The sequence below is a fragment of the Penicillium verrucosum genome (assembly GCF_028828655.1).
Source record: "Penicillium verrucosum strain IBT 35672 chromosome Unknown utg000003l_segment0_segment0, whole genome shotgun sequence".
Lineage (NCBI taxonomy): Eukaryota > Fungi > Ascomycota > Eurotiomycetes > Eurotiales > Aspergillaceae > Penicillium > Penicillium verrucosum.
The window spans coordinates 4,851,794-4,865,090 of NW_026643212.1; the positions used below are offsets into that span (position 1 = coordinate 4,851,794).

General features: G+C 47.9%; 5 protein-coding genes across 5 annotated transcripts; 2 read left to right on the plus strand and 3 right to left on the minus strand.

Annotated features, from left to right (window-relative positions):
• Positions 1-604: 604 nt before the first annotated feature.
• N7516_009391 (serine hydrolase domain-containing protein) lies at positions 605-2,047 on the plus strand (the record flags this gene model as incomplete). The annotated part of the gene is made up of 6 exons (XM_057222110.1): positions 605-695; positions 750-1,005; positions 1,069-1,174; positions 1,226-1,309; positions 1,368-1,868; positions 1,925-2,047. 6 exons carry the CDS (start codon positions 605-607, stop codon positions 2,045-2,047), a joined length of 1,161 nt encoding a protein of 386 aa, XP_057072382.1.
• Positions 2,048-2,588: 541 nt separating this feature from the next.
• N7516_009392 (FAD-binding oxidoreductase) lies at positions 2,589-4,336 on the minus strand (the record flags this gene model as incomplete). The annotated part of the gene is made up of 6 exons (XM_057222111.1): positions 2,589-2,912; positions 2,972-3,167; positions 3,218-3,584; positions 3,637-3,750; positions 3,799-4,031; positions 4,080-4,336. The coding sequence occupies 6 exons, from the start codon at positions 4,334-4,336 to the stop codon at positions 2,589-2,591; spliced, it is 1,491 nt and encodes a 496-aa protein (XP_057072383.1).
• Positions 4,337-6,817: 2,481 nt separating this feature from the next.
• N7516_009393 (exoribonuclease II) lies at positions 6,818-10,096 on the plus strand (the record flags this gene model as incomplete). The annotated part of the gene is made up of 2 exons (XM_057222112.1): positions 6,818-6,919; positions 6,986-10,096. 2 exons carry the CDS (start codon positions 6,818-6,820, stop codon positions 10,094-10,096), a joined length of 3,213 nt encoding a protein of 1,070 aa, XP_057072384.1.
• Positions 10,097-10,249: 153 nt separating this feature from the next.
• N7516_009394 (MARVEL domain-containing protein) lies at positions 10,250-10,951 on the minus strand (the record flags this gene model as incomplete). The annotated part of the gene is made up of 4 exons (XM_057222113.1): positions 10,250-10,388; positions 10,450-10,575; positions 10,633-10,745; positions 10,808-10,951. 4 exons carry the CDS (start codon positions 10,949-10,951, stop codon positions 10,250-10,252), a joined length of 522 nt encoding a protein of 173 aa, XP_057072385.1.
• Positions 10,952-11,178: 227 nt separating this feature from the next.
• Positions 11,179-12,083, minus strand: N7516_009395 (Frag1/DRAM/Sfk1 family protein; the record flags this gene model as incomplete). The annotated part of the gene is made up of 4 exons (XM_057222114.1): positions 11,179-11,315; positions 11,367-11,839; positions 11,896-11,977; positions 12,029-12,083. 4 exons carry the CDS (start codon positions 12,081-12,083, stop codon positions 11,179-11,181), a joined length of 747 nt encoding a protein of 248 aa, XP_057072386.1.
• Between the last annotated feature and the right edge of the window lie 1,214 nt (positions 12,084-13,297).

The window sequence follows — 13,297 nt, forward strand, 5'->3', positions numbered from 1 at the left end:
CAATCTCTTATTATTCTTTGAGTAATAATCTCCAAAATAGAAAATATGGCACTCTCGTCACTTCCTTTTACTGGTTAGTAGAATTCTTATATACTAGCATGTGATCAACAAGTCAATGACGTGAACAAACGCCGAAACATACCCCCGGTATATTATCAGAGCCCGATATAGTCCTGAGATCACCGCCTCGGTTTGTCAGCATACCTTTCTACCTACCTAGGTATGTATGTTGTAGGTAGGTACGACTCCTCAGTACAAGCTGTCGATACTCCCGTAACATGGCCCTGGAAAAATTTCGGAATTGTTTCTTTGATATAGAAGCATCGAATCTCCGTAAGGGGAAACAGACCAGTGGATACGAACTGGCTTTCGATAACTGGTCTTTCTGCGCAATTTCTGCATTCTTCGGAACAGCAAGTTGATGTATTAACCCAACCAAGTGGATACTGGCAATGAGCGACATTGGGCTTAGGGTTGGAAAGGGAAGAAATCTGGGTCTTATATATGATCTACCCTTATAAAAAACAGCAGCATTCCCCGTTAACACCGAACTCCTCCTTACCTACTCAATATAACGCTCTAAGGAAAACCATCTACTCTTATAATGCAGTCTATTAACCACGTTGTTAAAACCTACCTCGATCAGAAAGGACAACCCTTACCACGCGTCACACTTGGCGCTGTGAGTCGTGATGGTAATCTCCTATGCGAAACCCGTAAATGGATACCATTTCGCTGATAATTTTTAGGGTCCTTCCACTATACGAAGTGTTTCAATGGTAACTCGGTGGAATCTTCCAGAGCTGATGATGTTCACTGGATTGCATCCGTAACCAAACTTATCACGAGCATCGCTGTTATGCAATGTGTCGAAAGGGGTCTTCTAGACCTAGACGCAGATATATCCAGCATTTTGCCAGAGTGGAAAGATCCCCGGATATTGATTGGGTTCGATGAGAAAAATGAGCCCCAGTTTCGACCAGCGAAACGGACCCTTACTCTTCGGTACGTTACTGTGATCGTATTACTCAGGTTTCTTCCCATATACTAAGTAACGCATTTCCCAAGACTTCTTATGACTCATTCGGGTGGACTTGCCTATACATTCATGCATCCCTTGTCTATCCGCTACCAGAAGTTACAAGGCGACCGACCTCTGGTACTTCAGACTATCGTACGTTCTTATACGCCGGCGGAACTAGACGCAATTAACTAAGCCTTTTAGAGGGAATCTTTCCAAACGTTCCTTGTATTTGAGCCTGGAGAACAATGGTTGTATGGCCCTGGGCTGGAGTGGGCTGGACTGATGGTGAGTAACCATCCCGGCAGAGTAGATGGCTGAGCTATGCTGATAAGGGAGTCATTAGGTCGAGCATGTGACGGGCCTCAAACTAGGAGAGTATATGAGACAGTATATATTTGAACCTGTGGGAGCTCGGGACGTTACTTTTCATCTGAATGAGAGACCAGACCTCCGCGTACGAAAGGTGAAGCTGTGGGAACGACACAACGACGGACTAAAAGAGGCCACAGACTTCTGGTGGCCTGAGCCAGTTATTGACGATATTGGAGGCGGTGGCATCTACACAAATGTGCCCGAGCTCCTGAAAATATACCTTGGTATTATGCAGGGAAAGTTGCTACGGCCCGAGACTCTGGAACTGATGTTTAAGCCACACCTCGAGAACCGCAAAAATCTGGATATCCCAGAAGACTACGATCTGGCAAGTCGTAATGCGCTTTACAACGCTGTCCCTACCAATGTCCCCGCCGACTATGGGCTTAGTGGTTTGATCAATACTGTCGAGGTGCCTGGTCGCCGCAGTCAGTATTCTCTCTCTTGGTCTGGAATGCCTAATTGCTACTGGGTCAGTATTGTCCCCGATTTTCCAGCTGTATACATAGATCACTGACATCTTGATAGTGGATGGATATTGAAAAGGGTGTCGCTGGAGTGTATTTGTCCCAACTCCTTCCAACGGGCGATCAGACAGCTATCGAGCTTCTGACTGAATTCGAGAGGGCCGTGTATGCTGCTTTGAAATAATTAGTCACCGTTCTCGGTTGTATTTAATTCGGTGCAAAAACTTATGTCCTGTCACTATACCAATTGTCCCATACGATGCAATACAGACAGATTTCTCAGGTATTTTAATTTAGAGACAGAATCCAGGCATATTCAGGCATAAACCCTGCAGAATCAGACATTTGACCTTTGGATGATCGAATTACTGCTGGCAATATTATCCAATAAGAGAGTTGTGTCCAGATGGCATACTTAGTCGCCCGTACCTGGGCTGGGCATCTGCAAACCTGAAGCAGGCGCCTACTTTTGATCTAATTATTGACTACGGTGGGAAATGCATAGTAGATCATGTTTTAGGGTATTGAATCTAGGCAAACCTCGCTTGGTAGGTACTTTTAGTAACGGGAAGTCTATACTACGAAATATATCATCAGCGGATCGCCAACGCATCGACTTCCCAAACACTATCCTTTCGAGTCGTAATTATAAAAATTGATTAAGTCTACGTGAATACAATTACAGATAAGATAGATATATCCGATGCCTAGACCACTCTTGAACTTTAGCCTAGCCTCCAGCCTCCACTGGTCCGCTTCTGGAAGAACCCTTGGGGATCATACGCCTTTCTCGTCTTCAGAGCAAGCGCCTTGGACTCGGGACTAATACGTCCCCAGTAATCCTGGCGGTAGTATGCATCGTTCATAAACAATGGTCGATACACGTCGGGAAGCAGACCCTCGTCGATATTCTTCTGCACCAGGTTGTCTATTCCCTGGTAGAGTTCGACTGTGGCTGCATCGATCTTGCTGTCGTCGATGGACAGGCCGTGGGAGAGATCGAGTTCAATGATAATGTACGGTTGATCGGATGGAATGTCGAGGAGGTCCTGGGGGTTTGTTCAGTAATGCGATCTCCTTCGATTTCCATTGGGAATGGAATGCTTACTCCGCCGCGGTCCTTGGCTTTTTGAGAGAACGTCTTCGGTACGGGCTGGAAGGCAATTGAGGCTATGACCCCGGTCACTCCTAGTACCGACCCGGCCACGTCGCGGAAATGATCATAGTAATCCTGGAGCGGGGCTATTCCCACAGTTTTATTGGGAAGGGGCGTGGTCTCAGTGGCGATGGTGTAGCGTTGCCCCCTAAGAGTCAGTTAGCAAGCGATCCAAGGGTTGGGAATTGTTCATCCTACTTAAGAATGAAGAAGTCGTTGTGCTTCAGCAGGTCGTAGTAGCTGTCGTAGGTCTTGGCCTTTGAGGTGTGTTTGATAACAGTGAACTCATCGAAGACTCCAGAGGGGGGTTCGGGGCCGTCGTAGAAGAGAAACAAAATACAGAGGTCAAGCACGAGACCGCGCTCGAATGTCACGATTATTGCCGCCTTGTCATCAGGATACTCGTCAGTGAAGTTGCGGAGTGCCGTGAGAATCTCGGGGGCTTTGTCGCCTGTGAAAACATAGTTGCCACCCCAGACCTTGTGGTCTTGAGGATGCGTCTGCATGGTGTATGCAGTAACAACTCCGAAGTTGTTGCCGCCTCCTTTCAAGCTTTTGAAGAGGTCTGTCGAGTGTTAGCTTTTCGACAATTACAATGTTGGTATATTGTCACTCACCTGAGTTTTCGCTTTCGGTTGCATGGACAATAGTGCCATTGGCTAGGACAACTTCGTAATCCAAGACATTGTTTGCAGCCCAGCCGTATTGGGTGCTCAGGAAACTCATGCCCCCTATAAACCATTAGAGATAAACTCAGCGCTGATGGCTGAACCACATACCTCCGAGCATATATCCACCGATTCCAACTCCTCCCATTCTACCTCCAACGATAGTCCGACCAGTTCCTTCAAGTCCTTTCTGGGCCTCTTCCCATGAAAGACCAGGACCGATAACAGCAGTGTGGTCATTGCGATTATAGTCAACCTGATTCAGATTCTTAGTTGAAACTAGCAATCCGTCCTGAATACTAGCGAAGCCACTGTTGGGGTTATGTCCTCCGCTCTTGATGGCACTGTTAAAGGTTAGCCGACATCATTGCTGTTTCAAGGAGAGAACAGACAAGAGTGTATCCACGTCGTGAAGGTTCCTGATAACCTGCGACATCTCCGCTGCACTGGACGGAGCTGCAATGCATGTTGGCTTGAGATCACCGCATGCCGTGGACCAATACTTGAGCAGATCGGTTTTGTAGTCCAATGAAATATGGTATTCGATATCGATGCCGCCGGCCTTGAGTGTTGCGCAGATATCTGCCATTGCCCGAGGGACAAGAGCCAGAGACAGCACCAGGGCGCGCCATCCGTTGCTTGAGAGCATGTTGCCAAAGAAAAGTAGGCAATATAATCAAAAATACACAAATACACAAAAGAAAGGAATATATAGGTGATCCAGGGTCAGGATGAATGCCCTAACAGATAAATATACACCCTCCGAATCAGTTCCACGGTGCGGCCCATGACTTTAGTTTATATAACACTTCGGGAGGCTCTATAATCGGAGGATATTCCTCAAGCTACTGACCGCACTCCTTTTGGATAGTGGGGTGGACAAGAACGGGAACCACGGGAACTACAAGAGCCAACCGAAGAATGAAGAATCCTCACTGTTCAAGGACTCCATTCCATCCTAACCAGGGTCGGATCACGCGATCCTCAATTGGGTAGGTGCCCCTGCTTATCTACTCTGGGAGAGCTCACAAATTGAACATCAATCTGCGACAGTTCCTTACCGGACTCGGTGGATGCAGCTGCGGAGTACGCCCACACTTCGCAGATAAAATCGAGGTACGATGTACGGAGTACATGGCAGCGAAACGGGCAAAAGCAAAACCTCGGATGCTCTGTGCATGTCTATGTTGGATAGGTCGTCCGAGTCAATTGTATCTATGCTTGGGTTGAACTTGGCATAGCCGAATTCCGATCTTGTGCAGATCTCGAAATATACAAGCATCGTATATTTAGACACCCCATTTCCAAGCCCGATAGGGTTAATCATGCAGTAGTGGGCCCCGATCGGCCAATTCACGCGTCAATCAGCTAAACGGCGCAATCTGCAATATGAATTGAGTGGGAAGGTAATAACCTTGTCCAGTGATCGCCATATCACCCCCGACAGTTCGACTTGTCCAAACAGGTACAGGGTATTAGGCGTTGGCGTGCCACTACAACATAGACTCTAGAGTCAATCGCTATTCCTGGACGAAAGGGGCTTCACTAGTTGGAAGTTAGTGGCATTAACCCAATCAGCCCCGACAGATGGGACAAAGTACGAAGTATATCATTGGTTGACATTCACAAAAACTGAGACAAAAAAAGTCGATCAAGTGAAACAAAAGAAGATCAGCAAGTGGAACTGAACACCTTCGGCTCTGAAACCCTGAAGTTGTCTGGTCTCGCTTAAACCAAGTAGGAAATGATACTCGCGACCTGTCAAGTTTTTTTTTTGTGGACTTGTGGACTTTGGCTCAATCGATATGGTAATTATCATATGAAGGATGCAGTTCGCTCCGAACCGGGGGCCGAGGTGAGTCCAAGGAGATAAGGAGAATACGGTGTAAACGATAACGAATACATCTTCCCCGCTAATTCATGATCTTCGTCAACTTTTTCGGATGGAGGAAAAACAATTGGAGATCATGGGGAATTAGATCGACAGGGTCATACTGAAGATAGTCTGTTTACGAGGTTGAAGAGGTCGGACATTGGTACTTTCGGAGCAGGAGAGCAAGGTACGAAGTTTCGTGTAATAACTGGAAACCCTGGGCAGAGTAGCCAGTCCGATAGGCTGAACCAAGAATATGGGTCAACGCACGAGTCAACTCACTGACATCTTCGTATACCCTTGTGCCGCAGCTTCGGAGGAGTTCACCGGGATTGCAATAGTTCGAGGCCCGTGTTCCGGAGAGTATTGTACCTTGGTAGTATGTGTTGTCTCTACAACACGCAATATAGGAGATGTGACTCCAGCGATTTCTCGGGGAGAGGAGACTGGAATGTTGGATCTTATACTGTTATCCGGAGAACACCATGCTGCATCGTACCCTGCAGGCCAAGACCACGACTATGCACGCTTGTATAGAAACATGTTATGACACATCCGTATACAATCGCATAGCGGTTTGACTGATCCAATCTTTTTGTCTCACAACACCGGGGCAGAACGAGGTTACTGTCTCGGACTGCATCTGACGGGCCCCTTAAGGAAGAAAAATGAGGAGCTTTCAGCGCGACAGTAATGGTCCGTACTGTCGTCAAATGGCTTACACTAGTTATGCGCGGCTCGGCCCGTCATGGAGTTTTGAGGACTGCCATGGCCGCCTTTGACTCATGGCAAGCAATGCTCTAATCCACGCCGGAAAAACACAGACAGACTCGGATGTGTACCTTGCTACGCTTATCTGGCGCATAAGAAAGTAGTGCTATCTGCAGAGTAGCCCAGTAGTAGGTTATAGCTTTATGACTCTTTGGTGACGGATATGGTAGTGGAGAAAGATTTCTAACTATACCTCAATCTAAATGTGAGAACACAAGACTATTATTCATCCAGCGTTCATAAAAGAAATAAGGACCTCCCCATATAAACGCCATCTTATCCTCTGTGCTCGATATGATTGGTCAAAATGAACTCCGAAGTCACGGGATAATTTTATACCGCCCTTGGCGGTATAGCCAAATTCAGGCAGAATATACTTAGTTTTCGTGCCACCGTTCATTCTGCGCAAGTTTTGGCAATGGCACTTACGAGAATAAGGGCTTTGCAGAAGCTGACTAGTGGAAATTTGTCACCTGTGCTCTGCACATGGCGACAGAACCGCACAGGATGTACGTTGATCGCGTCCACCACTCACCTTCCGGTGTTGACTGGGGGACGACGCTTTTTGTCTACCACAAGAACATTTGGGTCAGCTCAAACCGTTCCAGCCAATAATGAGGTATGCTATACTAAGGAAGAGGCTGATATTCACAGCTAATCTTTGTGTTTTCTCAACAGGAAACATCCGAGCTAGACGAGCCCCCGAGAGTTCCCATCGATGGCAATATCCTTCTCAGGTCACAATTAGAATTGCATGGAGACATTCGAACATATCTACAGAAATGGCAGGATACCAACCCCAATGATTTGGACCCGGTGCGCCGATCCGACTCTGAGCACCGACCATTGGAACCACCAGGTAAATCCATTGGCACAATGCCTAATGGCCGTGACACAATCGATGCTTGGGGTGACCCATACCGGAACCAGGAGGCTATGGATAAAGATGAATTTGAAGGTGAACACCTCGAGCAGGGCGACTTAATCGCCCGGTTGAACGCAGACGGAGTGTTCAATTATGGAATTTACGTGCGGTCTGTTCACAAACAGAAACAGTTCTACAATGGTAACGGGAACTGGCGCATTTGCTCCAACGCGGAGCTCGACTACGTTATCAAAGGGTTTGCACCTACTGAACTTGTCGAGCCTCTCACCCCATGGTTCCCGGATGGCGAGGCTGTCGCAAGCCAAGATATTCAGCTGACCCCCGAGGGAGGTCTTCCAAGGCCACTGGGTGCTCCTCTTATGAGGATGATGGGCAACTTCAAGACTCATATCTTGAAATTCTATAGAGAAAATTCCCAGATACTGGATAATCTTCATGATAAGGTGGCAGACGATACCGAAGTTCTCTGCTTAAGTCTTGAAAAATTGACAATGACTGCCCTTGGCATTCAGGAATCTGAGCTGACCAGTGTGAACATGTTTGCTGTTCATCAAGCTGTCCGCCGACATGCTTTCCTCATCGAAAAAGATGGCAGTTCCTTGTTCAGTCGGATGTATATTGTGCAGCCAAAGCGGATCGCCAACATTGTCAAACAGGTCGTCGACTGGACTCATGAACACCAAGAACATTGTGTTCGTGCCACAATGCGCAAAGACACCCAGGGGTCCAAAGACCACCCTATGCACCTGTTTATCTCCAAAGCACAGCGGTTGATTCGCCTTAGCAGAAGGCTCCGTTCACCGACTATTATGTCCAGTGTCGGTCCGTCCTCCAACAGGTATTCGCCCGGTCAGGATGGAAACCCACTGGTGTTCCGCGAACTCCCCACCGAAAAGTTCACTGCAGATGATCAAATGATCATTGAATATCTGCAGCTGTACTCGGTCCCCGCTATTGTCATGCCGTCAGGCACTTTGAGATCAACAGCAACACATATTATGCGTGCCACGGGGATGTACAATACACTTGGTCTGAGTGAGGCCTCAACGCGTCTTTTGTTGCAGGAAATCGGCATCATAGCGCCTTGGGAGAACCTTCTACCCCTTGACCAGTATCTGATGCTGCCTGGGCATGGCATATCTCTCTCAAGGGACATGGAGTTGGAAGAGATTGAGGAATCTTGCAGTAAGCTCACTGTCGATCAGTTGCAGGATTCCATGCAACACTTGAGAAAGGATTGGGGAGATATGCCCGTCTACTGTATCGACGATGTGACCGCGCAAGAAATTGATGACGGTATATCGCTCGAGTCTATTCCAGGATCCCGTAATACATTCTGGGTGCATGTCCACGTTGCCAACCCAACAGCCTTTATTGGGCATGACAACCCTATCATCCAGTATGCAGCCTCCCGGCTCTTCACCTCCTATATCCCGGAACGCACTTATCCTATGCTTCCCAAGACTCTCACTGAGCCCCACTTCAGTTTGGCGGCTGGCCGGCCAGTACTCACATTCAGTGCGAAGATGAATCTTCGAGGAGAGATCTTGGATAGTGAGATCAAGAACGGGACAATCCACAATGTCATCAATCTCACTCACAAAACACTGCGCGACTTCTTCGACCCGGATTCCGAAGAACAGTTGGAATCATTCACCATAGGTGGCGAGTTCACCGAACCACCAGTGCCACATGGTAAAACAATCCAAGGAGACCTGCGGCCCGAGGATAAAGATAGATTCCACATCATGCGTCAACTCATGCTCGCATTCCGCCAAACCCGTAGAAAGAACGGCGCCATGGACCTCACACCTCTTAGCCCAGAGCTTTCTGTCTCAGTCCAGTCAGGCGACGCCCCGATGCCGCCGTACGATTTACAATCCACAACCGGACGCCACTATCTCGGTGACCCAGTCATCCGGCTGAATGTGCATTCCTATGACCCATACGACGTTCGCGACCAATCGCGGGACAATTTGGTCTCCCTGGTCATGAATTTGGCCGGGCACATCTCTGGCCAATTCTGCGCCGCACGCAATATCCCCGTTGTCTACGACGGCACTTGGTATGACCCAGAGTACGGACGTGTTACCAACAAAAACTTGGCCAATTTCGGCGGTGAGGGCTTCTATGAACTCAGCGTGCCGCTGGCCTACTCTTCCACAACCCCAACGAAGCATCACACCATGGGCTTGGATACGTACGTCAAGAGCACTAGTCCGCTGCGTCGATACACGGATGTTATTGCGCATTACCAGATCGAGGCGGCATTGCGTTTCGAGCATGAACATGGCCGACAGTTTGACGCTCTTGTTGATAGTCCTGAACCTGCAGAGATCGATGTAGTGGAGACGGATCCGGCAGAGACCGATCTAGCAGAGACCGATCCAGCAGAGAAAGATCCAGCAGAGAATGTTCCAGCGGAGACAATCACTGAAATCACCAATGACACAACCACCACTCCCACCTCTCTCCTCCCCTTCTCAAAATCCGACATCGACGCCCACCTAATCTACTCCCTGCCCCTACGCACACATCTCAGAAATCTTGACAAATACTCCGCACAGCACTGGGCGTGTATGCTCCTCTTCCGCGCATTCTACTTCTCCGAGTGCAATCTCCCCGTCACATTCCCATGTCTGCTACGCACCCCACGCACCAAGCCTAGACATCTGGACCAGGAGTATGCCGGCGTCATCACCAGTCTCGGCGTGAACTGCTCCGTCACCATCCCCCAGGATTTCCCAGATAAAGATAAGCTGGATATCTTCTGTATGGTCGAAGCTCATATCACCGCCGTCGATATGGCATCTCTACAGGTTACCATGGAGGCGACTGGATTTGTGAAGCCGTTTGAGAGGAAGGGCGAATGGGCTTGAGCGTGAGTTTGAATGACTACTTGTACAATAGTTAAACTGTATTATATGCATCTTCAATAGGTATCGCCAATCTTTATATAATTGAAGGGTTTCAGGTTTCACGTCTCACGCCTTGAAGAACATCGCGACGAAGCATTCACAGTCACTTTCTGTTCAAGGACTCATCACCCCGGCACCCCGGAGATTATCCTCCAAGTGCGTCACCCCATTTCGCTTCTCCCGCACTGGGATATCGTTCTTCGGGAGGTAAGTATACAAAATCTCGAATGCCAGAGCTATGAGTGTAGCAAAGCTGCGATGCGATCAGCCAATGGGATCCATCGTATTCGAATATTCGAACAAATGGCACTTACAATGCAATGAAACTGAATGCTTCGGCTGAATACTTCCGGCTACATACCGTCTGTCTGTTCCAGAGGTGCACAGTGCAGCTGACGTTGTTGAAATTCAGAGCCAGGAAGATGAATGCAGTGAGCCAGCTAGATGGGAGATGAGCATTTACTACTATCCTATAATGAACGTATTGTCATGCTTACAGGTAAGAAATTGCTGCGTCCGTCACTAGCAGAGGGAGAACGTGCCATCTGCGACGTCGGGTAATGCAGCTGGTGCTTAGTGTTATACCGTAGACGATTGGAGTCAGAACCGCCTGTCCGGATTTTAGAATTTCTACAATATTAAGATATTAAGAGCTGGATGGAGAGATGTTACCATCACCAAGGAGAAGATCACTGTAAGGGTTTTGGTCCCTCGGGCTGCCCAGGCTGTGATCCCCAGGACGATTAATGAACTGATGCATTGGATGATATGGGCAGTTGTTGAGATTGCACCACAGGGATGTTTGAAGAAGCCCATGTTTAATTTATCAATCTCTCTTGAAATCAATGGAATGAATTGTTTTCAGTTGTTTTCGCGAGAGACTCGGGGTTTTCCCCTTTCCCCCCACAACGGATGATATCACCACATGTGGCCAATGTCCAAGACTGGTCTCTTATTGGCAAAGGGCTATTCTAACATCCACGGGTATAACTATATATATATAAAGATTAAGTATCAAATGTTGAATCAGACAACTGTACCACCTAAAAGTCAACTGGACGATCCGCCACACCTGGCCGAGCATACTTTTCACCCTGAGGAACGCGTCTCTTGGTACGAACAGACGGTAGGAGATCAATGACAAAAGAAAAGACAAAGAACGCGAATATAAGCGCGGCAACTGTTCCTCAAGTTAGCTTCTCTTCCTACAATCCAACAGCGGAAATCTTACCCCATTCACAAACAGCTGCTGCGTTCTTCTTATTTCCAGAATTCATGCAGACGCCAAATGCAATTGCGACACCGAGTTCGCAGATAACGAAAAGAGCTTTGATCGCGAAACTGACTATTAAGATCCGGGCTTGGGGATGGTAGAATCGACCGATTTGGATGTATTCCAGACACACCAGGATGGCGCAAACCACGTAGCTCGCTATGAACATACCCAAAAACCCGTTGTGGAGGTTGTTGTGGCGTTTTGTGTCGAAGATGGACAGAAGAATGAGACCTAAAGCCCCGGCGATTGAGAAAAGAATGGATCCCACAGCACAGGTCTTGTCGAACCTCCCTTTGTTTCGGGCAAGTTGGCCGGCATGGCGAAGCCATCGTTCAGAGAGGAGACCGAGATCCATGAATACGACTGTTACTACACTGCCTGCGATGAACAGCGGTTTGAGTCCCTCGGCTCCGATATGGGAAATGTAACTGGTTGTTCAATTGACTCAGTCTATGTTGTGGGCAGGTTCATTGGTTAGACTCACGGAATGGTGAGCCCATCGCTCATGGTGGTATATCTTGGTTTTCCATCTGCCGCCCAGGTGGATAGCAAGGCTACTAGTGTAGCTACGAGGCTGTTAGTAAAGTAAGCTCAATCCCTCGTGTGTTTACCCTTACCTATCCACATGCACCCAGATATGATAGGGAAAATCCAGAACGAGAGAATCCACATGGTGGCGCTTATGCGACCCGTGGGGTACCGGAATCTTCAGCTCGAAAGATCGTGCCTGGGAGAAGCTTGTATTTATGATTGGTTGCAAGGGATACTCCTTTCCACGATTTCCATGTAAATATCGCTCCGAAACATGAATGTGAAAAGGTCAGGGGTCGCAAGCAAGGGGGAAAAATGCCAGATCTACCACGCCTGACAGCACAGATCCCCAGGAAACTGGAATTGCAACTCTACAGATCTGAATTGCCGGATTCAGATTGTCCATGTAACTTCGCGGACAGCTTCTTCTATCTCGGACGGGTCCCGGATCGGACCGGATGCTGACATCAGCAGATTTCGTCCAGTCATTTTCAACCTCATTCCCGATTGACCAGGGGTATAATCTCCAAGGAGTCTGTATTTCGTCCAGATCATTTCCAACGGAGAGACCTTTGATGATTTTTGGTGGCAGTAATAGTCATCATCGCCGCTCATAGCTGGGCCAGGAATTTTCAAAGTGAAGGAGGCGATCTGGTGCACGATGACTGCAAGTGCACTTCTTAATTGGAAGGTGGCGTAATAGTTTGGGAAACAGGACTCTCAAACACGAATCCCAGTCGATTTGATATATCATTTTATCGAGTCTAGCTGCTTGGCTAATCCAGCAGGATGAAGAACATGTGACTAGATGAGATAGTTATGAGATCCTTGATCTTGGCATTGGTACATGATGCTTCTTGGAAGACTATACAGCGAGAACTCAAGAAGTTCTGTGGAATGAGTCTGTAGACGAGTTAGCTAGAGACGTTTGTGTAGTCGCTGGGTGAGAAACATTGAGAACATTCTGGATCGAAATATTCTCAGTGGTGGCCTGAGAGATAATATCGCCCGCAAGGCCTTACAGATCTTAGCTTTGCACTGCAATAACTAGAACTGCCAGCGCTACTGATCTCGCCTGGAGCCCGTGTCGATGCAGATCTGATTCGAGTACTGGCAGACCTGGCACTTCGCTGCTCGTCAGTCAAGAATAGAGTGGCTTTATACTACCAGTCTAGATAACCAAGTCCAAGGTCTCCTATTGGTCTCACGAAGAATTGAGGCTCACCAAATCCCGAAGCTCAATTTGGTGTTTGCTGGGCCTGGTATGAACACCAAGAGATTCGAGAGATTCATCCCACATGGTCCATGTTGAACATAATACCACAGATGAAGGATTTGAGGATTTTGTATTTTTT